The 27,975-nt window shown below is 36.9% G+C and overlaps 1 protein-coding gene across 1 annotated transcript; it reads right to left on the bottom strand.

Annotated features, from left to right (window-relative positions):
- Positions 1 to 164: 164 nt before the first annotated feature.
- On the bottom strand, positions 165 to 27,971 carry LOC123566154 (mitochondrial outer membrane protein SLC25A46-like). The gene is made up of 10 exons (XM_053550126.1): positions 27,801 to 27,971; positions 22,941 to 22,983; positions 21,615 to 21,672; positions 18,258 to 18,335; positions 15,529 to 15,629; positions 11,095 to 11,151; positions 9,841 to 9,898; positions 7,221 to 7,436; positions 234 to 5,499; positions 165 to 178 (listed from the first exon to the last, which is right to left on the bottom strand). The coding sequence occupies exons 1-9, from the start codon at positions 27,937 to 27,939 to the stop codon at positions 5,074 to 5,076; spliced, it is 1,176 nt and encodes a 391-aa protein (XP_053406101.1). The 5' UTR covers positions 27,940 to 27,971; the 3' UTR covers positions 165 to 178; positions 234 to 5,073.
- Positions 27,972 to 27,975: the final 4 nt, after the last annotated feature.

Raw genomic sequence — 27,975 nt, 5'->3', positions numbered from 1 at the left:
AGAATGTTGATGCCAAAAAGCCAAAAAGGAAACAATGTCAAGCCAGTAAACTCCACTTTACACACCACCTCAATTACTCCGACAATAATTAATAGTAAATGAAAATGGGATTGCTCTATGCATATTGAAGTTACAACCTAGACAAACCCTGAACGGACCTGTGACCCCTAAGTTTGACCTTTAATATAAGGGTCTGGGGTTTGTGTGCCACATGGCATATCATTGCGGCAAACATTTAAAAAAAAATAACTCAATGCATGTCAAGTTATGGCCTGGACAAGACCTAATATGATCTTTGAATCCTCAGTGTGACCATGACCTTTCAAGATAAGGGCCTGGTATTAAAGCATGGCACTCTGTCCCTTTGACAAGCAAGTGTGACCTTGACCTTTAAGAAAAAGATCTGGGGTTTGCACGCAACACTCTGTCTCACTGAGGGTTACATTAAAGCAAACTATATAAAGACTGCTCTGTACATGTCAAAGTTAAGGGGACAGATGAAAGAACAGAAAATGCTTTGAATGTCTAAATAGACTGATGATAATTATTTTTTCACCTTAAAAATAAGAAAAATGAGAGCTACCACTAAATGTGATTTATACCCCTGAATACAACCTTGTCAAAGGAAAGAAGGCATTTGTCAAAGTTAAGAACCTAGGCAAAAGAGCAATGAAGGCCCTGTATCACCCACCTGACCTATTGCTTCCCTCAGAAACCTAGTACAGTAAAACTCAAGAAACTGGCCAGCCAAACCTATTTTCCAGAAAAATTATCAACAACATAAAACTAGATGGTTATTTAAGAACATCTTCATCTATGGCTAAGTTACAGCCCAGACAAGAGAAACTGCATCAACTTTTGACCTTTGACCCCTAAGTGTGACCTTGACCTTTCAAGTACTTATGCCTGACAGACTGTCTCATTGTGTAAAGTTTAAGAAACCCTCAATCCATGGCTGAGTTACAGCCCAAACAAGGAAAACTGACCAAGTTTTGACTTTTGACCTCCATGTATGACCATGACCTTTGAGGTAGGGGTCTGGGAGTTGCATGTGACAGTCTGTCTCATTAAGGCAAACATTTATGCCAAATAAAAACAAGAGCACCACCTTGCGGGTGCAGACGCTCATCTGATTTTTTTGTCTCTGTATAATAGAAATATTGTCATACCAATGATTTTCTAAGTCTAAAAGGGGTCATAATTCTTGCAAAAAGCAATGTAGAGTTACAGTGCTTGCTGTGCAGAGTGATCTTTTAATGGCGAATAACTGCTCCAAGTTTTAAAGCAATAACTTTGACCATTAAGGAGAAAAGTTGACCTAAAAGCAAAACTTAACCAAGAAATCTGATATTTTCTCCAAGTCCAAGTCAGCTGTTGATTGTGAAAAAGTGTTGTAAGTTTTAAAGCAATAGCTTTTGATAGTTTAGGATAAAAGCTGACCTGAACACAAAACTTAACCGAGAAATCTGATTTTCTGAATCCAAAAGGGGCCATAATTCTTGCAAAAAGCAGGATGGAGTTATGTTTTTTGCTGTACAGAGTCAGCTTTTGATGGTAAACAAGTGTTGCAAGTTTATAAGCAATAGCTTTGATAGCTTTAATAGGAGAAAAGTTGACCTAAACATAAAACTTAACCAAGGAATCTGATATTTTCTAAGTCCAAAAGGGGCCATAATTCTTGCAAAAAGCAGGATGGAGTTATGTTTCTTGCTGTATAGGGTCAGCTATTGATGGTGAACAAGTGTTGCAAGTTTTAAAGCAATAGCTTTGATAGTTTAGGAGAAAAACTCACCTAAACATAAAACTTAACCAGGCAACGCCAACTCAGACGCCTATCAAGTGATGACAATAACTCATCATTTTTTTCCAAAAAAATCAGATGAGCTAAAGAGATTGCTTTATGCATGGCAAAGTTACAGCCTGGACAGGCTCTAAAATGACCTTTGACCCCCAAGTGTGACCTTGACCTTTGAGACAGGGACCTGAGGTTTGCGCATCACACTCTGTCTCACAGAAGTGAACATTTATGACGATGAAAAAGACCGCGCCATACTTCTCAAAGTTATGGCCTGGACAAGCTCTAAAATGATCTTTGACCCCTAACTGTGACCTTGACCTTTGAGATAGGAACCTGGGGTTTGCACATGACACTCCATCTCATTGAGTTAAACATGTATGCCAAATATTAACAAGATTTCTCAACGCATGTCAAAGTTATGGACTGGACAAGATCTGACATGACATTTGACCTCCAACTGTGACCTTGACCTTTGAGATAGGAACCTGGGGTTTGCGCAGGACACTCTGTCTCACTGAAGTTAACATTCAAGCCAAATATAAACAAGATTGCTCCATGCATGTCAAAGTTATGGTCCGGACAAACAAATCCAGACGAACACATGCATGCACGCACATACACTGAACAGTCAGTTGGACAACTTTGTCTTCGCAAGTGTCTGGGAGTTTTTTAAACAATGGACTGTTAATGCATGGCATTTAAAAATAAAGGATGCTCTACATGTGTAATTACATTATATATTCAGTAAAGTTAAATATATTTAATGAAGATTTTCTACATCAGAGGTAAATATTTAAATATAAAATAGTTTAGTGGAAGATAATCATAGGATATCTTTAAACTTAGTATCTAACAAGAGCACCGCCTTGCGGGTGCTGACGCTCATCTGATTTTTTTTTGTATAATAGAAATATTGTCCTACCCATGATTTTCTAAGTCTAAAAAGGGCCATCACTCTTGCAAAAAGCAGGATAGAGTTATGTTTCTTGATGTACAGTGTCCAGTTATGATGGTGAAAAACTGTTGCAAGTTTTAAAGCAATAGCTTTGATAGTTTATGAGAAAAGTTGACTTAAACATAATATTCAACCAAGAAAATGATTTTTCTAAGTCCAAAAGGGGCAATAATTATTGCAAAAAGCAGGATGGAGTTATGTTGCTTGCTGTACAGGGTCAGCTTATGATGGTGAACAAGAGTTGCAAGTTTTAAAGCAATAGCTTTGATAGTTTAAGAGAAAAAGTTGACCTAAACATAAAACTTAACCAAGAAATCTGATATTTTCTAAGTCCAAAAGGGGCCATAAATCTTGCAAAAAGCAGGATGGAGTTATGTTTCTTGCTGTACAGGGTCAGCTTATGATGGTGAACAAGTGTTGCAAGTTTTAAAGGAATAGCTTTGATAGTTTAGGATAAAAGCTGACCTAAACATAAAACTTAACCAAGAAAACTGATTTTCTAAGTCCAAAAGGGGCAATAATTCTTGCAAAAAGCAAGATGGAGTTATGTTTCTTGATGTACAGGGTCTGCTTATGATGGTGAACAAGTATTCCAAGTTTCAAAGCAAAAGCTTTGATAGTTTAGGAGAAAAGTTGACCTAAACATAAAACTTAACCAAGAAATCTGATATTTTCTAAGTACAAAAGGGGCCATAAATCTTGCAAAAAGCAAGATGGAGTTATGTTTCTTGCTATACAGGGTCAGCTTATGATGGTGAACAAGTATTCCAAGTTTCAAAGCAATAGCTTTGATAGTTTAGGAGAAAAGCTGACCTAAACATAAAACTTAACCAGGCAACGCCGACGCAGACGCCGACGCCGACACCGACGCCGACGCCGACGCCGACAACCGCTCAAGTGATGACAATAACTCATCATTTTTTTTCAAAAAATCAAATGAGCTAAAAATAAGTGAATGATGTGCATGGGATATCTGTAAACTCTGTAATAATTTCTTCTTCATTTTCTCAAGAACCAAATACAAGATAATGTTAGTATGTAAGGGTGGGAACAGGACCAACATGTGTTTGAAATTTAACTAGAATATGCTTTTGTAAAAAAGCGCATGTCTCCCCCAAAGCATAGTAGTAATAGGCAAGAAGTCAATCGGGGACAGGAGCAAAACTCAAAGAGACATTGATGGTTGGCTTAGTGACTGAAATGCAATAGGGATTATCTACTCAGCATGTCCAATTATCCTATGAAGTTTCAATGTTCTGGGTCAAGTGTTCCATGTTCAGGCCCCTGTGACCTTGACCTTTGAAGGAGTGATCCCAAAATCTATAGGGGTCATCTACTCTGTATGTCCAATCATCCTATTAAGTTTCAACATTCTGGGTCAAGTGGTTCTTAAGTTATTGATCAGAAACGGTTTCCCATGTTCTTAACCTTTGATGTAGTGATCCCAAATCAAATGTCCAAAAATTCTACAAAGTTTCAACATTCTGGGTCAAGTAGTTCTCAAGTTATTGATCAGAAACAGTTTTCCATGTTCAGACCCCTGTGACCTTGACCTTTGATTGAGTGACCCCAAAAACTATAGGGGTTGTCTACTCTAAGCCCTACCATTCTATGAAGTTTGAAGGTTCTAGGTCAAATGGTTATCCAGTTGTTGATCGGAAATGAAGTTGACAGACGGACGAATGGATGGACAGGGCAAAACAATATGTCTCCCCCCATAGAATATCACTTTGATTTTATCCACAAATGTATATCTCATTAGACAAAAATCAATACTTTACCAATCACATCAACTGTTCTATGACGCTTTTTGAAACAAAACATACTCACATAAGTTAACAACAATTTGTAGCAGAAAACACAACATTATCACAACAATTAGTGAAAGATCTGTACCATATTAACTTTTTCATACACAGTTTTATCAATGCTGAAAAGCAAATACTCCTCGGTACATTTCTATCCATTCCAAAATTTTAGATAAAGTTTCTTTTATGCTTAAGTGGAAAAATTGTTACTTTTCTGAGACCTGCTCTGTACTGGTAATCTTGTTAATTTTCATGCATTTTCAAAGCAAATTTAAGCAATACTATAAAGTCCTCTTTGTATGTCAAATTCAGAAAATCAATTAACAATGAAACAAGGACAATGCTAAGTATTATTCAAGGTCTAGTGGAATCAAAGCACTTTTTTCATGAAAGCACTTGAGGTTCAATCAATATGCGGTTTATAGATAAAAGATATTTCAAGCACTTTTCAAGCACTTTTTTCAAACACTAACGCACTAAATCACAAATGCAAGTACTTAATCTTCTATTCCTCAAAACCTTCTTTGTGGCATGTGCCGATGTCCATTTCCATTTAAACTGTTTGAATAGTCTGACTTGGAAATCTTTTCGAAAAGATATTGCACGATCTTGAGCCCTGCTGCGTAAATAGAGAACTGTAGAATGAATGCACCAAATCCTCTGTAGAGACCAAGAAAACCTTCTTCAATAATTATAGATCTAAAACAGTCTAAAACCCCTGTGTATTGTGTAGATATTCCAGAAACTTCACATCCAGTGTCCATGTTGTCTATAAGTACCCTGGTCCCTTGAATGTACAGTCTATGAAGTACCGTTTCAAAGGGGTATAAAACTAGATCGGCAAGAAATGTTCCAGTAAAAGTTGCTAACAGAATTGGAAACTGTTGATCATACAAAGAAATTGTCGAAACATCGCTATCTACTGGCGATGAATTATCCTGAAGAAATAAGATATTATTTCATTTACATGTAATTAAGTAAATTACACACATAACTTTTTCAAGTGAAAAGTTAGTCTTAACTTATGAATCTTATTTCTAATCTGTATTAACTCAATGAAAAGAATTCCGAAGTTTTTGCTTAAATTGTGTGAAGCTTTCAGAAAGTCCCATTTTAAAAGCACTGTGCAGACTGATTATGGTATGCACTGTTTGCTGTTCAGTCAGTTAATTTTCAGTGAACACCCCTTTGAGTGTGTGTGTGTGTGTGTGTGTGTGTGTTCGGGTTTAACGTCTTTTTCAACAATTTTTCAGTCATATAAACGACGGTGTCTACTTGTAGCAGTGAGCACAATGCCCAACTTTATAGTGCTGCCTCACTGGAATATCACGCCGTAGACACGTGGCATGATACCCCACCCAGTCACATTATACTGACACCGGGCTGACCAGTCCTAGCACTATCCCCTTAACGCTGAGCGCCAAGCGAGGAAGCTGCTAGTACCATTTTTCACGTCTTTGGTATGACGCGGCCGGGGATCGACCCCACGACCTCCCGCACTCGAAGCGGACGCTCTACCACTAGGCTACCGAGGCGGCTGAACACCCCTTTGAATAATAAATGGTATTGTCCAAACTGAATGATGGACCAGTCCATTTTAGAAATCTAGCAGGCTAAAGGTTAAATATGCAACCATCCAGTTATGCAATTTCTGTTTCCAGCCTCCACTTTATATCCCTACCTATTGTCATGCAGTATAAAAATTATTTTGGAAAGTATGACAGTAAAAGTTGGTTTGCAACAGTTTATTAGTTTCTTATAGTCATTTAATTAACCATGTTAATTTCTAGTAGTTCATGGTCTAAAGTTAAACAAGAGCTGTTTGTAAGACAGCACGTTTGACTTTTCTCAGTGCTTGACTCTGAATAAGAGCTTTGCCAGTAAAAACTTCATACTTTAAACACAAAATTCTAATTTAAAAAAGGGCATAACTCTGCCAAAATTCAAACCAGAGTTATGGGATTGTTTCTCCTTGTGAAGACTGTGATAGTAAATAATTATTTTAAGTTTCAAGTCAAAAGCTTTGATAGATACAGAGATATCTGACTTTATCAAAAACTTTAGCCAAAAAGTTCTAAGTTAAAAAGGAGCATAACCCTGTCAAATTCAAACCAGAGTTATGGGGTTGTTTCTCCTTGTGAAGACTGTGATAGTAAATAATTATTTTAAGTTTCAAGTCAAGAGCTTTGAAAGTAACAGAGATATTTGAATTTATCAAAAACTTTAACCAATGGTGATGCTGACAACAGGGCGAGTGCAATAGCCCTACTTTTTCTTCCATGAGTCGAGCTAAAAACTGAGATTTGCAAGCAGTCTTAGAAAGAAGATTCACCAATGTTTGATTTAAAATTCATGCTTAAAAAACCAATCAATTGTCTGAGGTTTGAGACTGGTCACAGTTCTCACTAATTCTGACATGTTTTTTCAAAAGAATGGCCCACCAACTTTTTCATTTCAATCAGCGTTTCTTACTTGGGACAAATGGACCATGTCACGAGCAGAAACACACAGGAAATACATATGTCTTTACAAAAACTACCAAATTAGAAACTAACAGGTGGGAGAAACGATACCTGTAAAGTTAACTCTGCAAGACAAGTCCAATACACACAAATGAAAACCCCCCACCTATATTGTTATAAAATTAAGTTATACATACTGAGTTTTCTAGCTGCTTCTCTGACTTTGCCCTCAGTACAGCATAGGATGCCAGTGTATAAACACAATACTGACACAGTTTGAATGTTGCTGTAGGTATAAGTAGTTGCCACATAGGTATAATCCATGCTGCCTGGTGAACACCTCGACCAAGGAGACGGTTACATCCTTCTAACAAAAAGTCTAACAGGGTTGGTGGTTCGTTAGCACCGTAACTCTGGAATCAAATTTAGAAACATTAAATAAACAAGAGGACCATGATGGTCCTGAATCGCTCACCTCTTCCCACATGACCCAGTTTTGAGTATGACGTCGTTTGTTCTATTATTTGACATAGTGACCTAGTTTTTGAGCTCATGTGACCCAGTTTTGAACTTGACCTAGATATTATCAAGATAAAAATTCTGACCAATTTTCATGAAGATCCATTGAAAAATATGGTCTCTAGAGAGGTCACAAGGTTTTTCTATTATTTGACCTACTGACCTAGTTTTCGAAGGTAGATATCATCAAGGTGAACATTCAGATCAATTTTCATGAAGATCCTTGAAAAATATGGCCTCTAGAGAGGTCAAAAGATTTTAATAATTTTTGACCTACTGACCTAGTTTTTGACCGAGTTGACCCAGTTTCAAACTTGACCTAGATATCATCAAGATGAACATTCAGACCAACTTTCATACAGATCCCATGAAAAGTATGGCCTCTAGAGAGGTCACAAGGTTTTTTATTATTTGACCTACTGACCTAGTTTTTTACGGCACGTAACCCACTTCCGAACTTGACCTAGATATCATCAAGATGAACATTCTGACCAATTTTTATGGAGATCCATTCACAAGTATGGCCTCTAGAGAGGTCACAAGGTTTTTCTATTATCTGACCTACTGACCTAGTTTTTGACGGCACATGACCCACTTTCGAACTTGATCTAGATATCATCAAGATGAACATTCAGACCAACTTTCATACAGATATAGGGATATGTGTGAGTGTGTGTATGATTTGCGTGGGAGGTTGTTTTGTATGAAAATGTGTATGTTTGAGGGTGAGTGTGAGATTGATGTGAGATTTCAAGAAATTTCCTGATGTACATTAAACAAATGATAATATATGAGCCTCATGGTATAAAAATGAAAAACAATAGAAGGAGACATGTATTCGATATATAAAACTAGTTGGTAAAATTGTATATGTATTATGTAATGTTATTGTTATTGTCTGTATGATGTACATGAAGGGAAAACAATAAATAATAAAAAAAAACTTTCATACAGATCCCATGAAAAATATGGCCTCTAGAGAGGTCACAAGGTTTTTCTATTATCTGACCTACTGACCTAGTTTCTGAAGGCACGTGACCCACTTTCGAACTTGACCTAGATATCATCAAGGTGAACATTCACACCAACTTTCATACAGATCTCATGAAAAATATGGCCTCTAGAGAGGTCACAAGGTTTTTCTATTATTTGACCTACTGACCTAGTTTTTGATGGCACGTGACCCACTTTTGAACCTGACCTAGATATCATCAAGGTGAACATTCTGACCAACTTTCATACAGATCCCATGAAAAATATGGCCTTTAGAGAGGTCACAAGGTTTTTCTATTATTTGACCTACTGACCTAGTTTTTGAAGGCACGTGACCCAGTTTCGAACTTGACCTAGATATCATAAAGATGAACGTTCTGACCAATTTTCATGAAGATCTTGTGAAATATATGGCCTCTAGAGAGGTCACAAGGTTTTTCTATTTTTAGACCTACTGACCTAGTTTTTGAAGGCACGTGACCCAGTTTCGAACTTGACCTAGATATCATCAATGTGAACATTCTGACCAATTTTCATGAAGATCTTGTGAAATATATGGCCTCTAGAGAGGTCACAAGGTTTTTCTATTTTTAGACTTACTGACCTAGTTTTTGAAGGCACGTGACCCAGTTTCGAACTTGACCTAGATATCATCAAGATGAACATTTTGACCAACTTTCATAAAGATCCCACAAAAAATGTGACCTCTAGAGTGGTCACAAGCAAAAGTTTACGCACAGACGCACGCACGGACGGACGACGGACGCTGCGTGATCACAAAAGCTCACCTTGTCACTATGTGACAGGTGAGCTAAAAATATTTTAAAAACCTAATAAAGCTTCAGTTATCATTTATGTTTACAAAGGTTGTAAATAAGTTTAGTTCTAAGGGTTGAATGCCAAACTCCTGCCTGTCTAGTAAAGTTTTGAATCACTGGGATAAAGTGTTTTTAGTTTAATGTGGGTTTTAATGGATGTAAGATATGTTAAGGAAGCCAAACTAACAACTTCCCCACATGTATCAGAGGTGAACACATGACTTCAGACATCCTGTCTTCTGTCAAACTGTCACAGAAAACATTCACCTCACCAGAGGATTAAACTTCTGTCCTGCACCACACCTACTGAACAGTCCAAACTTGTGACCTCTAAATTCATAGTCCTTCACTATACCAGCTGAACAGACCAAACTTGTGACCTCTCAAGTCAGCATTGTTACTTATAAGCCATTCAAAGTTCTTGGATGAATAATTCAGGGGATCATTTTCTAATGTATTCTATCGGAAAGTAAAAACTGAACTATACCTGCACAGTCTCTACAAAACTGCTAACGTAAAATGGTGTTGTTATAAAGAATCCTGACCTGAAATATAAAATTGTGTTGTTATAAAGAAATGTGACAACAGTCAGACATTGTAAAATCATTAAATTTAGCTCACAAATTGTCATGGTGCTGGCCAAAATAGCTATTTCATAGGGGTATGAATGCATGGATATCAATTTTTAATGATAAAATAAATGGAAGCTAACTGGAATGTAATAGTTTGAACTGAAGCAACTATATAAACCCAATGAATATAAACAATTTTTCAGTATGGTACAAATTGTTTCTGATTTGTTCAAGCATGTTCAATTTTCCAAGTAATGGTCAACAATCCTTAAAATATGTTTTCAGAACAGTTTTTTCAAGCAATATAAACTGAATATTTCATTTTAATCTACACTTCCTGTGTAAATCTGTGAACTAACCAGTTTAACAGAGCTCAGTATTACTGAAAATTTACCACTTCAAAAATAGCTGAACAAATGTCTGAAGATACCAAAAGCTTACTTATAGCAACTCAATAATGTCACAAATGTGATTTTACAAGATTTTTGCCCAACAATGAAAGTCCTCTATGAGATTGAGTGTAATTCTGCAATTTTATATGATTGCAATACAACATGTACAACTTCTGTTGCTATAGCAATCACATTTCTAGCTGTCACAGAAGAATAAAACACTTATTACATGTATTCATATTGCCCTTTATCTAGCTATATTTTCTTTCATCTATGTATCAAGTTTCATGGAAAACTCTCTTGTACTTTTAAAATTGTCAAAGGTGCTGGCTGGCTCCTGGCTGGCTGTCTGGCTGGCAGATCAGGGCAAACTAAAAGTCCCCTCCATTGAAATACCAGTTGGAGGCTAATTATACATGTGCTTGCCAGCTTAGCTCAATAGTGCACATCTACCAATCACTCAATGGTGATGAATTCGATCTCCGGGCGGCACATGAATTTTCCTTGACAATTTGATAACAGACATTGTGTCTAAATTTGTCCTCAACCTCTGATTCACATTGGGGAAGTTGGCAGTTACTTGTCGAGAACAGGTTTGTACTGGTACAGAATACAGGAACACCAGTTAGGTTAACTGCCCTCTGTTACAAAACTGAAATACTGCTGAAAAACAGCATTAAATCCAAAACAAACCAACCAATTATACAATGTCATGTATTACATACTTACAATTTTGAATAAACTGAACTTTCCTTTCAACAAATACTATGTACTTACCATTTTAATAGCAAATGTAGACAGTGCTTCTTTAAGGAACTGTATGAAGAACTATGACTGCAAAGAAAAAAACAAAGTATAATTATATTTAAAGCTTTAGCTTTTAATAAATTTTCAAAGTTCACAGATTATTGAAGTATAAAAGCATTAAAAGAAATTGTGGAAACACTGTATAATAATTTGTATATTTAGGTAACAATTATACTGTGCAAGATTTTTAACTGATATCTTGCTCTCTCATGAGAAATAAGGGCAATTTCTACAAAGAAGGACCTAGAATATATTCACAAAGTAGAAGTTACTACCATAAAAGTAGTCTGACATGCATTAAATTTTGACAGTTGATGAAGAAATTGAAAAAAAAAGCAAGCATGTGTATCCTACAAGAGCAGGCAGTTACAACTCCTGATTGATATGTACTTGTCACAACAGGGACTAGTAACAAGAGGGCCTAGATGGCCCAAGGCCGCTCACCTGAGAAACACACCATAACAGTGTAAACATGTTTGACCTAGTGATTTCATGGAAACAAATATTCTGACCAATTTTCATTAAGATTGGACCAAAAATGTGGTCTCTTAAGTGTAAACAAGCATTCTCTTCAATTTGACCAAGTGATCTAGTTTTTGAGCCAAGATGACCTACATTCGGATTTGACCTAGATTTGATCAAGGCAATCATTCTGACTAAATTTCATCAACATCAACTGAAAAATACAGCCTCTATCGCATACATAATATTTTTCTTTGATTTGTCCTAGCGACCTAGTTTTTGACCCCGAATGACCCATATTCAAACTTGACCTTAATTTCATCAAGGCAATCATTCTGACCAAATTTCATGAAGATCAATGAGAAATACAGTTTTTATTGCATACACAAAGTTTTTCTTTGATTTGACCTAGTGACCTAGTTTTTGACCACAGATGACCCATATTCTAGCTTGACCTAGATTTCGTCAAGGCAATCATTCTGACTAAATTTTATGAATATCCAGTGTAAAATGCAGCCCCTATTGCGTACCCAAAGTTTTTCTTTAATTTGACCGGGTGACCTAGTTTTTGATCCTAAATGACCCATATTCAAACTCCACCTATATTTCATATAGACAAACATTCTGATTAAATTTCATGAAGATCCGATGTAAAATGCAGCCCCTATCGCATACACAAGGTTTTTCTTTGATTAAACATAGTGACCTAGTTTTTGACCCGGGATGACCCATATTCGAATTTGACCTAGATTTCATCAAGGTAATCAGTCTGACCAAAATTCATGAAGATCAATTGAAAAATACAGCCTCTATCGTATACACAAGGTTTTTCTTTGATTTGATCTAGTGACCTAGTTTTTGACCCCAGATGACCCATTTTCGAACTTGGCCTAGATTTTATCAAGGTTATCATTCTCACCAAATTTCATTAAGATCAGTTGAAAAATACAGCCTCTATCGCATACACAAAGTTTTTCTTTGATTTGGTCTAGTGACCTAGTTTTTGACCCCGGATGACCCATTTTCGAACTTGGCCTTGATTTCGTCAGGGTAATCATTTTGACCAAAATTCATGAAGATCAATTGAAAAATACAGCCTCTATGGCATACACAAGGTTTTTCTTTGATTTGACCTAGTGACCTAGTTTTTGACCCCAGATGACCCATTTTCGAAATTGGCTTAGATTTTATCAAGGTTATCATTCTGACCAAATTTCATTAAGATCAGTTGAAAAATACAGCCTCTATTGCATACACAAAGTTTTTCTTTGATTTGACCTACTGACCTAGTTTTTGACCCCGGATGACCCATTTTCGAACTTGGCCTAGATTTCATCAAGGTAATCATTCTGACCAAAATTCATGAAGATTAATTGAACAAGAGGACCATGATGGTCCTGAATCGCTCACCTCTTCCCACATGACCCAGTTTTGAGTATGACGTCGTTTTTTCTATTATTTGACATAGTGACCCAGTTTTGAACATGACCTAGGTATTATCAAGATAAAAATTCTGACCAATTTTCATGAAGATCCATTGAAAAATATGGTCTCTAGAGAGGTCACAAGGTTTTTCTATTATCTGACCTATTGACCTAGTTTTCGAAGGTACGTGACCCTGTTTTGAACTTTACCTAGATATCATCAAGGTGAACATTCTCACTAATTTTCATGAAGATCTCATGAAAAATATGGCCTCTAGAGAGGTCACAAGGTTTTTCTATTTTTATACTACTGGCCTAGTTTTTGACGGAACGTGACCCAGTTTCGAAACTGACCTAGATATCATCAAGGTGAACATCAGATCAATTTTCCTGAAGATCCATTGAAAAATATGGCCTCTAGAGAGGTCAAAAGATTTTAATAATTTTAGACCTACTGACCTAGTTTTTGACCGCAGTTGACCCAGTTTCAAATTTGACCTAGATATCATCAAGATGAACATTCAGACCAACTTTCATACAGATCCCATGAAAAGTATGGCCTCTAGAGAGGTCACAAGGTTTTTTTATTATTTGACCTACTGACCTAGTTTTTGATGGCACGTGACCCAGTTTGAAAACTGACCTAGATATCATCAAGGTGAACATTCTGACCAATTTTCATGAAAATCCATTCACAAGTATGGCCTCTAGAGAGGTCACAAGGTTTTTCTATTTTTAGACCTACTGACCTAGTTTTTGACCGCAGTTGACCCAGTTTCGAACTTGACCTAGATATCATCAAGATGAACATTCAGACCAACATTCATACAGATCCCATGAAAAATATGGCCTTTAGAGAGGTCACAAGGTTTTTCTATTATTTGACCTACTGACCTAGTTTTTAAAGGTACGTGACCCACTTTCGAATTCGACCTAGATATCATCAAGATGAACATTCAGACTAACTTTCATACAGATCCCATGAAAAATATGGCCTCTAGAGAGGTCACAAGGGTTTTCTATTATTTGACATCCTGACCTAGTTTTTGATGGCACGTGACCCACTTTCGAACTTGACCTAGATATCATCAAGATGAACATTCTGACCAATTTTCATGAAGATCTCATGAAATATATGGCCTCTAGAGAGGTCACAAGGTTTTTCTATTTTTAGACCTACTGACCTAGTTTTTGATCGCACGTGACCCACTTTCGAACCTGAACTAGATATCATCAAGATGAACACTCAGACCAACTTTCATACAGATCCCATGAAAAATATGGCCTTTAGAGAGGTCACAAGGTTTTTCTATTATTTGACCTACTGACCTAGTTTTTGAAGGCACGTGACCCAGTTTCGAACTTGACCTAGATATCATCAGGTGAACATTCTGACCAATTTTCATGAAGATCTTGTGAAATATATGGCCTCTAGAGAGGTCACAAGGTTTTTCTATTTTTAGACCTACTGACCTAGTTTTTGAAGGCACGTGACCCAGTTTCGAACTTGACCTAGATATCATCAAGATAAACACTCTGACCAATTTTCATGAAGATCTTGTGAAATATATGGCCTCTAGTGAGGTCACAAGGTTTTTCTATTTTTAGACCTACTGACCTAGTTTTTGACGGCACGTGACCCAGTTTCGAACTTGACCTAGATATCATCAAGATGAACATTCTGACCAACTTTCATAAAGATCCCATGAAAAATGTGACCTCTAGAGTGGTCACAAGCAAAAGTTTACGGACGCACGGACGCACGTACGCACGGACGGACGACGGACACCGCGCGATCACAAAAGCTCACCTTGTCACTTTGTGACAGGTGAGCTAAAAATACAGCCTCTATCACATACACAAGGTTTTTCCTTGATTTGACCTAGTGACCTAGTTTTTGACCTCAGATGACCCATTTTTGAACTCGGCCTAGATTTCATCAAGGCAATCATTCTGACAAAAATCATGAAGATCAGTTGAAAAATACAGCCTCTATCGCATACACAAGGTTTTTCTTTGATTTGACCTAGTGACCTAGTTTTTGACCCCAGATGACCCATTTTCAAATTCGGCCTAGATTTCATCAAGGTATTCATTCTGACCAAAGTTCATGAAGATTAATTGAAAAATACAGCCTCTATCGCATACACAAGGTTTTTCTTTGATTTGACCTAGTGACCTAGTTTTTGATCCCAGATGATCCATTTTCGAACTCGGCCTAGATTTCATAAAGGTAATCATTCTGACCAAATTTCATGAAGATCAGTTGAAAAATACAGCCTCTATCGCATACACAAGCTAAATGTTGACGGACAGACAACAGACGGACGCCAGACATTGAGCGATCAGAAAAACTCATCTGAGCATTGCTCAGGTGAGCTAAAAAGCAATGTGTCTATCACACAACTGCTCCCTTTTTTCAAAAAAAGGAAAGTAAGACAAAAAAAGATATTTACTTCTGCAAGTATTAATGCTTTATTTCATTTCTCTCTAAGGGATAATGCAAGTAAGAACTTACAGTGGCCAGTTGGTGAACTCGTTTATCACATTTTCACTGATCATAGTCAAGCCTCTACATAACAGATTGCTCACAAATCCTTTATACATGGATACTGGGGGCTGAAAATATATACATTATAGTACAACAAGAGCAAAGCAATGCTGAGCAATACACGCCCGAAGGTATTACCTTTGACTCCTAAGTGTGACCTTGACCTTGAAGCGAGCCAGCTGAAACATGCGCTCTGCATGTCATCTCGATGTGGTGAACATTTTGTGTCAAGTTTCTTTAAAATTCTTAAAGACTTACAGAGCGGACACGAAACAAAATCATAAGACATTTGACTCCTAATCGTGTCCTTGACCTTGAAGTGAGCCATTCAAAACATGTGCTCTGCATGTCGTCGATGTGGTGAACATTTGTGTCAAGTTTCTTCAAAATTCTTCAAGGGATTCCAGAGTTACAGAGCTGACATGAAATTGCTAACGGACAGACGGACACTGGCATCATAACATAATATGTCCCTTCGGGCATATAAAAATTTACACTGACATAGCCAGAACTTTGTAATTTATACTCAAATCTCTATAAAGAAAAGGGGGCTACCTCTGATCTTACAGAAGCTGAATCAGCAAAATAATTTCTGATAGAAATACACATCCTTTGTATAATTAGTTCTATAAAGGGGTACGTAACATTTACATAAGAGAATGGCCCAAAATGTTTGAAAATTTCCAATGTTAATGACAATCAGTAAAATAATTAACTTTTATTACAATGATGTCTGATCTAATAAAACATCATATACAAAGCATGAAAATCTTAGTAACTGTTTCATTAATCATTTCCAAATTATCATAGGTACAGAACAAACACCAAAATTAACACTTTCATCTTTTACATTCATTATGAACAAGTCCTTTGTCATAAAGTTTCTTTGCTATTCAAGAATTATGAGTTGTCAATGAATGTCTGATTGTAAATTATTTTTGAGTTGGATGACTACCCTAAAACATATCTTAAAGTTCTGGTGTAATTTTTATAAAAAAAATTTGTGAATCTGTAACCAATATTTTGATGTTGAAAGTGATATTTTTTAGAAAATAGCTCACAATATAGTGACAGTAAGCATTTCATAAGCTGTCACTAATATTGGAAATTTGCAAAAACTAAGAGTCATTTTAGAAATGTATACACATGACATTTATGCACAAGTTGTAATAATTTTTTTACCTAACCAAACAAGGTCATATTCATGAATAAACAATGTTACATTTTGTATATGATGTTTATTAAATACTCATTCAAAAACTCAAACATACCGACGTTTAAATTTTGTATCGGGTGTGTGAAGTCATTTGTGACATCAGTTTCATGTATGTCGTTGCGTTAAAAGTTCTTTAACTACAATATTTTCAATTTCACTCAGGTTTAATAACAAATTTCTATCATTCATATAATTTTAAGTGTAGATGCATATGTAACAAGAGCACCGCCTTGTGGGTGCAGATTCATCTGATTTATTTGTCTCTGTATAATAGAAATATTCTCCTACCCATTTCTAAGTCCAAAAGGGGCCATAATTCTTGCAAAAAGCAATATAGAGTTACAGCTCTTGCTTCGGTACTTGCTGTGCAGAGTCAGCTTTTAATGGCGAATAACTGCTCCAAGTTTTAAAGCAATAACTTTGACTGTTAAGGAGAAAAGTTGACCTAAGCGCAAAACTTAACCAAGAATTCTGATATTTTCTAAGTCCAAAAGGGGCCATAATTCTTGCAAAAAGCAGGATGGTGTTATGTTTCTTGCTGTACAGAGTCAGCTTTTGATGGTGAACAAGAGTTGCAAGTATTAAAGGAAAAGAGAAAAGCTGACCTAAACACAAAACTTAACCAAGAAATCTGATTTTCTAAGTCCAAAAGGGGCCATAATTCTTGCAAAAAGCAGGAGTTATGTTTCTTGCTGAACAGTGTCAGCTCTTGATGGTGAACAAGTGCTGCAAGTATTAAAGGAAAAGTTTGATAGTTTAGGAGAAAAGCTGACCTAAACACAAAATTTAACCAAGAAATCTGATTTTCTAAGTCCAAAAGGGGCCATAATTCTTGCAAAAAGCAGGAGTTATGTTTCTTGCTGAACAGAGTCAGCTCTTGATGGTGAACAAGTGTTGCAAGTTTCAAAGCAATAGCTTTGTTAATTTAGGAGAAAAGTTGACCTAAACATAAAACTTAAGCAAGAAATCTGATATTTTCTAAGTCCAAAAGGGGCCGTAATTTTTGCAAAAAGCAGGATGGAGTTATGTTTCTTGCTGTATAGAGTCAGCTATTGATGGTGAACAAGTGTTGCAAGTTTCAAAGCAATAACTAGAAAAGCTGACCTAAACATAAAGCTTAACCAGGCAACGCCAACGCCAACCAAGTGATGACAATAACTCATCATTTTTTTTCAAAAAATCAGATCAGCTAATAAAAAGATTATTAGACTTGCATCGAGAAATATGCACTTGTTCTTTCGTGGAATAATATTGAGCTCATAAAGGTGTGCAATATTTCTGCTATAGAACTCATGCATTTAACCTATAAGTACTATATACTTGAACTATTTATTTCCCTTTGTATAAGCCTCAAGCTTGTGACACATGCATTAAATACATACCGAGATGTAGTGTGCTGGGTATGTTGAATCTTTCTTAAAAAAAAAAAAAAAAAATGAGTGCATGTATCATAATTCAACAATAGAATTTGTTATCATACCTTATTTCTGTTGAGTTTCATCATTAAAGGGACTACTGTTATAGGTAACAAATGTGTACTCTGTGCTGGATAGAAAATCTGAAAATATATATCACAAAAATTTAGGTTTAAACTTTCAATTCTACATCAGAATTCTCTTTAAGTAAAAGTAATTTGATATAATATGATTATATAACAGTTCTTAAGTACCCACAAAATAAAATAAAATGACTCATAGTCATCAGAAATTTTTTCATCTGACATAGAAATGAATCCGTAATCACAGTTTAATTCCAAACAAGGTCCAGTGTTTACATGTAAGGAACATGCCTACAGACGTCTCTCAAAGCTTTTGTTTTCATTTATTAGTACATGTATTTAGAACAAGCACCCGTACATTCTATGGAATATCTATTAATGGAAAAGCTATGTATTTTGTGAAGTATACAGTAAAGAACGGAAGTAAAATATAATAACTTTAACAGTTACAGACAGTACTTTTTATCATACAAATAATATTTATACTATTACTTCTGTCGACAACCATACTGGAGGCAAGCACTTAATTTTAATCATTTGATGTTGGCTCAAAACTGTATCATTTAACCTTTACCCTGCTATATTTCTAAAATGGACTGGTGCATCATTCAGTGCCATTAATTATTTGAAAGGGTGTTCAATTAAAATTTATTGACTGAATAGCGAACAGTTTGCACTCAGGTCGCAAAGGCAGAATTACTTGACGCCAGCACGCTAAAGGTTAACATCATACAGAGTTCTCACAAGACTATGAAACATGATCCCCATGCACAAAGTATGCTCTGTGTGACAAATCTGACAAAAGACATTTTGTCAAGTGTAGTTCATCCTGTACCTCTCAGTCATGCTGACAAGTTGTCAGTTGCCTGCAGAGAAAAGTCAATATTTACGGCATAAAACCCAAGAACGCTGGTGAGTCTAACTTAGGTTAGCAGAATTGCCATAACATAAATAATGATGATAAACAGCATATGAGCTGTGCCATGAGAAAACCAACATAGTGGCTTTGCGACCAGCATGGATCCAGGACAGCCTGCACATCCGCGCAGTCTGGTCAGGATCCATACTGTTCGCTTTCAAAGCCTATTTTAATTACAGAAACTGTTAGCGAACAGCATGGATCCTGACCAGACTGTGCGGATGCGCAGGCTGGTCTGGATCCATGCTGGTCGCAAACCCACTATGTCATGGCGTGGCTCATTTAAACTTTAGCCTGCTGGTTACAAGTAATTCTGCCTTTGCGACCACTCAGACCAAGATCAACCTGCAAGTCCGTGCAGGCTGATGATTGTCTGCACTGTTCGCTATTCAGTCAGTACATTTTCCGTGAACACCCCTACGAATAATAAATGATACTGCCCATATTGAATGATGGACCAGTCCATTTTAGAAATCAGGGATGAGAATGCCCTCTGACCAAAAAAGAGGAAATCAGAGAATACCATCTACTCCTTTTAACAATATTACAATTTTTGCACATATCTTACCAAATCTGATAACTTTAATTTCAAACTGAGGAGACCAGCTAACAAGAGGGCCATAATGGCCCTATATCGCTCACCTGTTATCATTGCACTTAAGGACAAGAAGGTCAAGAAATCATAATCAAGATCAATCAAAAGAATCATGAGAAAATATAGTTGAAATTTTCTTAATGGTACACCTAAAAATTGGAGGTACCATCCATGTTGTACCACAGAAAAGTGGTCTCGGTTTTTCACTATGGCTAATAATAAAAAAAATACTAAATAAGCTATTTATAGTAACATAAATGGGAAGTAATTCAAAAAAAATATTGTAAGTGAACAAAAGTAGGATCTGCCAAATAAAAACAAGAGCACTGCATTATGCAACGCAAATGCAGAGCAATATACACACAAAACAAAGTCATATGACCTTTGACCCCTAAGCGTGACCTTGACCTTGAAGTGAGCCATCCGAAACATGCGCTCTGCACATCATTTCAATGAGGTGAACATTTGTGTCAGGTTTCTTTGAAATCCTTCATGGGGTTCACGAGTTACAGAGCGGAAGGGAAATTGCTAACCAACAGACAGACAGACAGACACTGAGGCGATAACATAACACATCCCTTCGGGCATATAAAAAGGAATCGAGATCTTATGGTGATACAAGTTGTGTGCAAGTTTGGTTAAAATCAAACCAGAAATGAAGCTGCTATTGTGCAGACAAGGTCAAAATAGCTAATTCTGGCCCTATCAGGGGCCCATCTGAAACCCATTATGGGATCTGGCCGGTTCAAGAAAGGAACTAAGATCTTATGGTGACACAAGTTTTGTGCAAGTTTGATTAAATTCAAATCATAAATGAAGCTGCTATTGTGCAGACAAGGTCAAAATAGCTAATTCTGGCCCTATCAGGGGCCATAACTCTGCAACCCATAATGGAATCAGGCCAGTTTAAGAAAGGAACCAAGATCTTGTGGTGATATAAGTTAATGTGTGCAAGTCTGGTTAAAATAAAATCATAAATGAAGCTGCTATTGTGCAGACAAGGTCAAAATAGTTAATTTTGGCCCTTTCAGGGGCCATAACTCTGAAACCCATTAAAGGATCTGGCCGGTTCAAGAAAGGAACTGAGATCTTATGGTGACACAAGTTTAATGCAAGTTTGATTAAATTCAAATCATAAATGAAGCTGCTATTGTGCAGACAAGGTCAAAATAGCTAATTCTGGCCCTTTCAGGGGCCATCACTCTGGAACCCATAATAGAACCTGGCCAGTTCAAGAAAAGAACCAAGATCTTGTGGTGATACAAGTTGTGTGCAAGTTTAGTAAAAATCAAATCATAAATAAAGCTGCTATTGTGCAAACAAGGTCAAAATAGCTAATTTTGGCCCTTTCAGGGGCCATAACTCTAGAACCTATAATGGGATCTGGCCAGTTCAAGAAAGGAACCAAGATCTTATGGTGATACAAGTTGTGTGCAAGTTTAGTAAAAATCAAATCATAAATGAAGCTGCTATTGTGCAGACAAGGTCAAAATAGCTAATTTTGGCCCTTTCGGGGGCCATAACTCTGGAACCCATAATGGGATCCGGCCAGTTCAAGAAAGGAACCAAGATCTTATGGTGATACAAGTTGTGTGCAAGTTTGGTTAAAATAAAATCATAAATGAAACCACTATCTTGCAGACAAGAAATTGTGGACGGACGACGGACGGACGGACGACGGACAAAGGGTGATCACAAAAGCTCACCCTGTCACTATGTGACAGGTGAGCTAAAAAGAGGAAAAATGACATCCCTGAGAAATATAGCAGAGTAATGTTAGACTTGGGTTAAACAAAAAGACTGTAATGTAATAAGTTTTCGATACCTGGCAAGATCTTCTCATTACTATAAATGGATGCGAAATGAACTCGAACGCCCAGGTACTGAAATGAAAGGGATCATTAGTGCACAGGGCTAGTAATTAGTATTAGTGTTGACTTACAGTATAAAGCAAGTGTTCAATATCATACTCTGATTTAGTTAACAGTCCTAAGACGAGAGGTTTTGGAGATAAAGTCCTGACAAGAATTTCTACGTACATGTAACAATTAGAGCTGTTCGTAAGACAGTGTGCTTAGTTTTTCAAAAACATGTAAGTTGAATAAGGGCCATAACTTGCCAAGACCAATGTAAAGGAGTAATTGATTACAATTTATTACAATCAAAATTTTATTACAGCAACTTACATGCAAAATATCAGCTCAGATATAAGCTTGCATGTAAAACTTTAACCAAGGTGTGATGCTGACGATGACAGTGAAAGCTACAAATGGGTGAATAAAATAGCTCTAACTATTCTTAGAACAGTCTAACTAAAATCAAACTGCCGCAACTTGGTGTACAATATCTATCATAAACCACTTTTATAAATATAACATTAGGCTTAATTTGATATTACTTCATAAGAAGTTCCAGTGAGATTAAACCAATAATACTTAAAGATACAAGTTCAGACAACATTATCTAACAAAAGCTGTCAATAAGACAGCACGCTTGACTTTTCTCAGTGTTTGACTCTGAATTAAAGCTTTGCCAGTAAAAACTTTCACCAAATAATTCTAAGTTAAAAAGGGGCATAACTCTGTCAAAATTCAAATCAGAGTTATGGGGATTGTTTCTCCTGATGCAGACTTTGATAGTAAATAACTATTTTAAGTTTCAAGTCAAAAGCTTTGATAGTAACAGAGATATTTGACTTTATCAAAAACTTCAACAAAAAAAAATTTTAAGTTAAAAATGGGCATAACTCTGTCAAAGTTCAAATCAGAGTTATGGGATTGTTTCTCCTGGTGCAGACATTGATAGTAAATAACTGAATAAGTTTCAAGTCAAAAGCTTAGATAGTAACAGAGACATTTGACTTTATCAAAAACTTTAACCAACGGTGACGCCGACGTTGGGGTGAGTGCAATAGCTCTACTTTTTCTTTGAAAAGTCGAGCTAAAAATTACAACTAAACAGCCATAACTCTGCATTAAATAATTTGAATAGAATATTTGCTTATAATATGTGTATCTTTCCACAGTAATGAAGCACTGAATTCTAGCCAGTTGGCAGTGGTTGCTGTGAAGTAGCATGTTAGACAACATGGAGTTGTTGCAACTATTATTTGTCAGCTTCTCCAAATTTTTAAGACAGCATAAAAACATACCTTCCAATTCCGATTGCCATTCCTGCAACTTTCTTCATTTGTTCTAAAAAAGCAATCAAACAAGAGAAAATTAATTTGCATTGCTGCAAGGGATATAAGGAGAATATTACTGTGTCATGCAACAGGTTACCTCAGTTGGTAGAAAACTTGCTCTGTAAGCAAGGGGTCCTGGGTTCCAGCCCTGAACTGACTGCAAAGTTTTCTCACCCAGTTTTCAAACATTTTGGGTGCTTCCGCTGATGTCACATAATAAGATCTAATCATTGAAATGGGTAGAAAATGTGTAGGTGGCTGGTTTGCTCAGTCAGACTAGAGCATCAGAATGATTGGCTATACTATTTTGATTTATCAAGATGGATTATTTTATGCTCTGCTATTTTATCATTCCTATCCCTGTGTGTGTGGTTACAGGACAGCGACTGTTAAAAGTTATCACCCTGTCCCTCTTTGCCAGCCTTTTACACTAAGAATGGTATTTCTAGACCCTAGTCATAGCCTTTACTCTGTCTAAATAGCTGATCGCATGTATTGACTGAGGCCCAACAGGGATAGCCGAATTCGGAGCTCTATGTATAGATCTACCTTGAGACCCAAGGTTCAAGTCCCTGTCTGGCTTTAAAATGTTTCTGTGACACTTTTGAAGACTGCGACCATGCAGTAAAAGGTCCTATAGGAAGTAATGTTATATAATAAACAAGAGGGTCATGATGACCCTTAAATCGCTCACCTGAGTAATATGAGCTACATGTTTCAAATGTCAAACTGATGCTAAAAATATTAAGAAAGTAGGTCAGTAGGCCACATTCATGGTCACTGAAAGTCAGTCTTAAGATCGCTGTGCAAAACTGTTTATGTCATTCAAATTTCAAGGCTGTATCTTAAACAACAACAGGGCCATGATGGCCCTATACTGCTCACCGGAGTTTAGTTGCTTGCTTAAACAAACTTCTTTGCTTAAGCTTCACTCACAAAAACTAGGTGAGTAGGTCATGGTAAAGATTATTCAAGAGAACTACTGAAATCTGTTTAGAAATTAAACTGGTGGTCCAAATTTCTTTGCTGTAGCTTCAAAAAACAAGAAAGTAGGTCAGTAATTCAGGGTTAAGTATATTAAAGATGACCATTAAAATCAGTATCAAAAGTTATAAACTGGTCCAAATCTCTATGCTGTATCTTCAAAAACAAGAAAGTAGGTCAGTAGGTCATGATTAAGACAATTCAAAATGAATATTGAAATCTGTATCAAACATTATGCTTGTGGTCCAAATTTCTTTGCCGCTGTTTCAAAAACATTTAAGTCTATGTAAAACAAGGGACCATCCGAACGTGGCCTATATTGACCCAAGGGTCATGATTTGAACAATTTTGGTAGAGAACCACTAGAGCATAACACATACTAAATATCTAAGATCTTAGGCCTTATGGTTTAAGACAATAATTTTTTTAAAGGTTTTCCCCTGTACAAGTCTATTTAAACCATGAGCTCCCTGGGATGGGGCAATATTTGACCCCAGGGGGATAATCTGAACAATCTTGGTAGAGGACCACTAGATAATGCTATATATAAAATATCAAAGCCCTAGGCCCGATGGTTTTGGACAAGACGATTATCAAAGTTTTTCCCAATATAAGTCTATATAAACCATGTGACCCCCGGGGCGGGGCCATATTTGACCCTAGGGGTATAATTTGAACAAACTTGGTAGAGGAGCACTAGATGATGCTACATACCAAATATCAAAGCCCTAGGCCCTATGGTTTTGGACAAGACGATTATCAAAGTTTTTCCCTATATAAGTCTATATAAACCATGTGACCCCCGGGGCGGGGCCATATTTGACCCTAGGGGTATAATTTGAACAAACTTGGTAGAGGATCACTAGATGATGCTACATACCAAATATCAAATTCAATTCTTTGAATTTTTTTTAAAGAAGACCATCCAAGGAACATCCCTGTGAAGTTTCATCAAAATTGGCCTAGTGGTTTAGGAGGAGATGTTGTTTAAAGGAAAGTGTGGACAGATGCCAGATGGACGGATGCCGGACGTTGAGCGATCACAATAGCTCACCCTGAGCACTTTGTGCTCAGATGAGCTAAAAACAAAAAAGTAGGTCAGTAGGTCAAGGTCACAGTCAAGTGACCCCTAATCACTTGGGGTCATCAGGTAATTATAATTAAACAGTCTAGGAAATATGATCTGAAAACTTTTGAAGTAATTTTTCCTATATATCTCATATAACAAGTGACCCCCGGGGCAGGGCCTCTTTTCACCCCAGGGACATAATTTGATCAATCTTGTTAGAGATCCACTAGGCAATGCTACATACCAAATATCAAAGGCCTAGGCCTTGAACTTTCAGATAAGATTTTTTAAGGAGATTAAAAAAAGTTATTCCTATATAAGTCTATGTAAAACTTGGGACCCCCAGGGCAAGGCCTCTTTTCACCCCAGGGGCATAATTTGAACAATCTTGGTAGAGGACCACCAGGCAATGCTACAGACTAAATATCAAAGGCCTAGGCCTTGTGGTTTCAGACAAGAAGATTTTTAAAGCTTTTTTCTTATATAAGTCTATGTAAAACTTGGGACCCCTTGGGTGGGGCCTCTTTTCAACTCAGGGGCGTAATTTGAATAACCTTGGTAGAGGACCAATGCAATATACCAAATATCAAAAGCCCTAAGGCCTTGCAGTTTCAGACATGAAGATTTTTTAATGTTTTTTCCTGTATAACACCAGGGTTTTTTCTAGCTAATTTGGGAACATAGCCTATACCCCCAAAATTGGGAATTTTGTCGCGTAAATGTTCCAATTTGGGAAATATTTAGTCCCATAGGATAAAGTAAGGATGTGTTAAAGGACTTTCTCATACACTTGTTTCACATTTTAGAACATCTTTAACATACTTCCATTATAAAATTGTCCATAATTTGGACAATTTTTGTGCAATTTTGATGAAATTTTTTTCAGAATGTAGATTTGGAATTTTTGCAGTCATTTTGAGAAAAAAACATACTTTTTGGCATTGGGAATATAGCCGAATAACGGCTATAAAAACGGCCGAAAAAAACCCCTGAAGACTATGTAAAACTTGGGACCCCCGGGGCAGGGCCTCTTTTCACCCCATGGTAACAATTTGAACAATCTTGGTAATACTACATATCTAATATCAAAGGCCTAGGTCTTGTGGTTTCAGACAAGAAGATTTTTAAAGTTTTTTCCCTATATAAGTCTATGTAAAATTCTAACACGATCCAATTCATTTTCCTATTAAACAAAGAAGGCTGAAAACAGTGAATTATTATATAACAATTCACTGTTCTGACATCACAATTATTACGTCATAGCATCAAATGGCATATAGCGGCATGCTGGAAAAGAAACCAATTTAGTGATTTGCTCTTGAATAAAATCGTTGTTTGTCGTTCATATGCGTATCATTATATCACGAGGGCTGTGCCCTCGTGATAATAATTCCTTCGCATCTGAACTCCAAACAATGATTTATTCAGCAAAATCACTAAATGAGATACATTATGTTGTATTTCTTAATTTGGCACCCCCGGGGCAAAGCCTCTTTTCACCCCAGGGGCATAATTTGAACAATTTCATAGAGAACCGTTAGATGATGTTACATGCCAAATATCGAGGTTCTACGCTTTGTGGTTTTGGACAAGAAGATTTTTTAAGTTTTTCCTTTCGGTTGCCATGGCAACCAGAGTTCTGTGTGGAATTCAGTTCTTTGAATATTTTTGAAAGGGGACCATCCAAGGATCATTCCTGTGAAGTTTCATCAAAATTGAACTGGTGGTTTAGGAGGAGATATTGTTTAAAGGAAAATGTTGACGGATGAGGGACAGCGTACAGACTGCCGATGACATTAAATTGCAGAAATAAAACACAAAATATAGAATCTACATTCATAAAATGTCAGCAAAGCAACGGTTTATGCTTTAATGTCAACATAAATTCATTTTCAAATGTAGTGGTTCTCGTATCGGGTGGCCTCGGTAGCTCAATTGGTAGAGCACTTGCACAGTAAGCCGAAGGTCCGAGGTTCGAATCCCCGTCGAGGCTGCACATTTTTCCTGAGACTGTTACATTTGGGGGCTCGTCTGGGATGCTCACCCTTGGAGCCCAATTGCGGGGTAAAGCAGTTTGGCCGGGGTGTGCATCTGAATTCGGTTAACAGTCTGCGAAAGACATTGGCCAAGAGTGCCAATGTCTCGCAATAAGAGGGAAGGTGTGTAGCGGATCCCGGCTGAGGCTGCACATTTTTCCTGAGACTGTTACACAAAGAACGAAAGATGTAAATTCATTACAGCAAAGAGCTATAAAAATAAATAGATTGGCAACTTGAAAGGCATATAGAGCAAATCTCGCCAACCTCCCGTGACAAAAAAACAAGATCTCGTTTACCGGGAGTGGCGCTTTCTCCACGCGCCATTTTGTATGCGAAAGCAATTATTCATCGGTAAAATAATTATCACCGTATGACCACGCTTCTTTCCATGGCAAAAAAGCGTGTACTTCGTGTCTTAAGACCATATTACATTAAACTAATTTTGTTTTAGAAGCTAACATGTATTTTAAATGTAGTTTTAAAGGTACAAATAATTTGTAACTCCATGCTCGCTGATTTTATACTTCTTTGATTACAGATAGTTTTGTACATGTAGATTATCTATCAGAAAATGTTCCCAACGGATTCCATTGGGGATTTAGATTAAGTTTAGACGTGACAGAGACAGCGACAGTAAAAAGCTATCACGCTGTCCCAAAACGTCCTATTATTTGGGGACTAAAATTGCATTTCATTTGACAGCTGACCTTGAGATGTATTTTACAATTAATTTACCTGACTGTGAGGGTTGCGGTCGCTGTGCTGGGATGCTCTGGTATTCTCCTGTATAAATCATGCTGTCACTTCCACTTGCATAAGGCATACGCCGAGGGCTGCCGTATTTTTCGTTCATCCTTGGCAATCTGTCACTCATTTTCTTCCCAATTCCAATTCAGGGGAGATAACAACG

This window comes from Mercenaria mercenaria, chromosome 8, assembly GCF_021730395.1.
Source record: "Mercenaria mercenaria strain notata chromosome 8, MADL_Memer_1, whole genome shotgun sequence".
In the NCBI taxonomy this organism is placed as follows: Eukaryota; Metazoa; Mollusca; class Bivalvia; order Venerida; family Veneridae; genus Mercenaria; species Mercenaria mercenaria.
This window is presented reverse-complemented; position numbering and strand designations above follow the sequence as displayed.

What these genes read in the sequence shown, in the direction of transcription:
- LOC123566154 (XM_053550126.1), bottom strand. Translation starts at nt 27,939, where the DNA reads ATGAGTGACAGATTGCCAAGGATGAACGAAAAATACGGCAGCCCTCGG. An exon ending in GAGTTCACCAACTGGCCACT is followed by an intron (nt 11,152 to 15,528) that starts GTAAGTTCTTAC and finishes TTTTCTTTGCAG; the next exon opens with TCATAGTTCTTCATACAGTT. An exon ending in AGAAGCAGCTAGAAAACTCA is followed by an intron (nt 5,500 to 7,220) that starts GTATGTATAACT and finishes TTATTTCTTCAG; the next exon opens with GATAATTCATCGCCAGTAGA.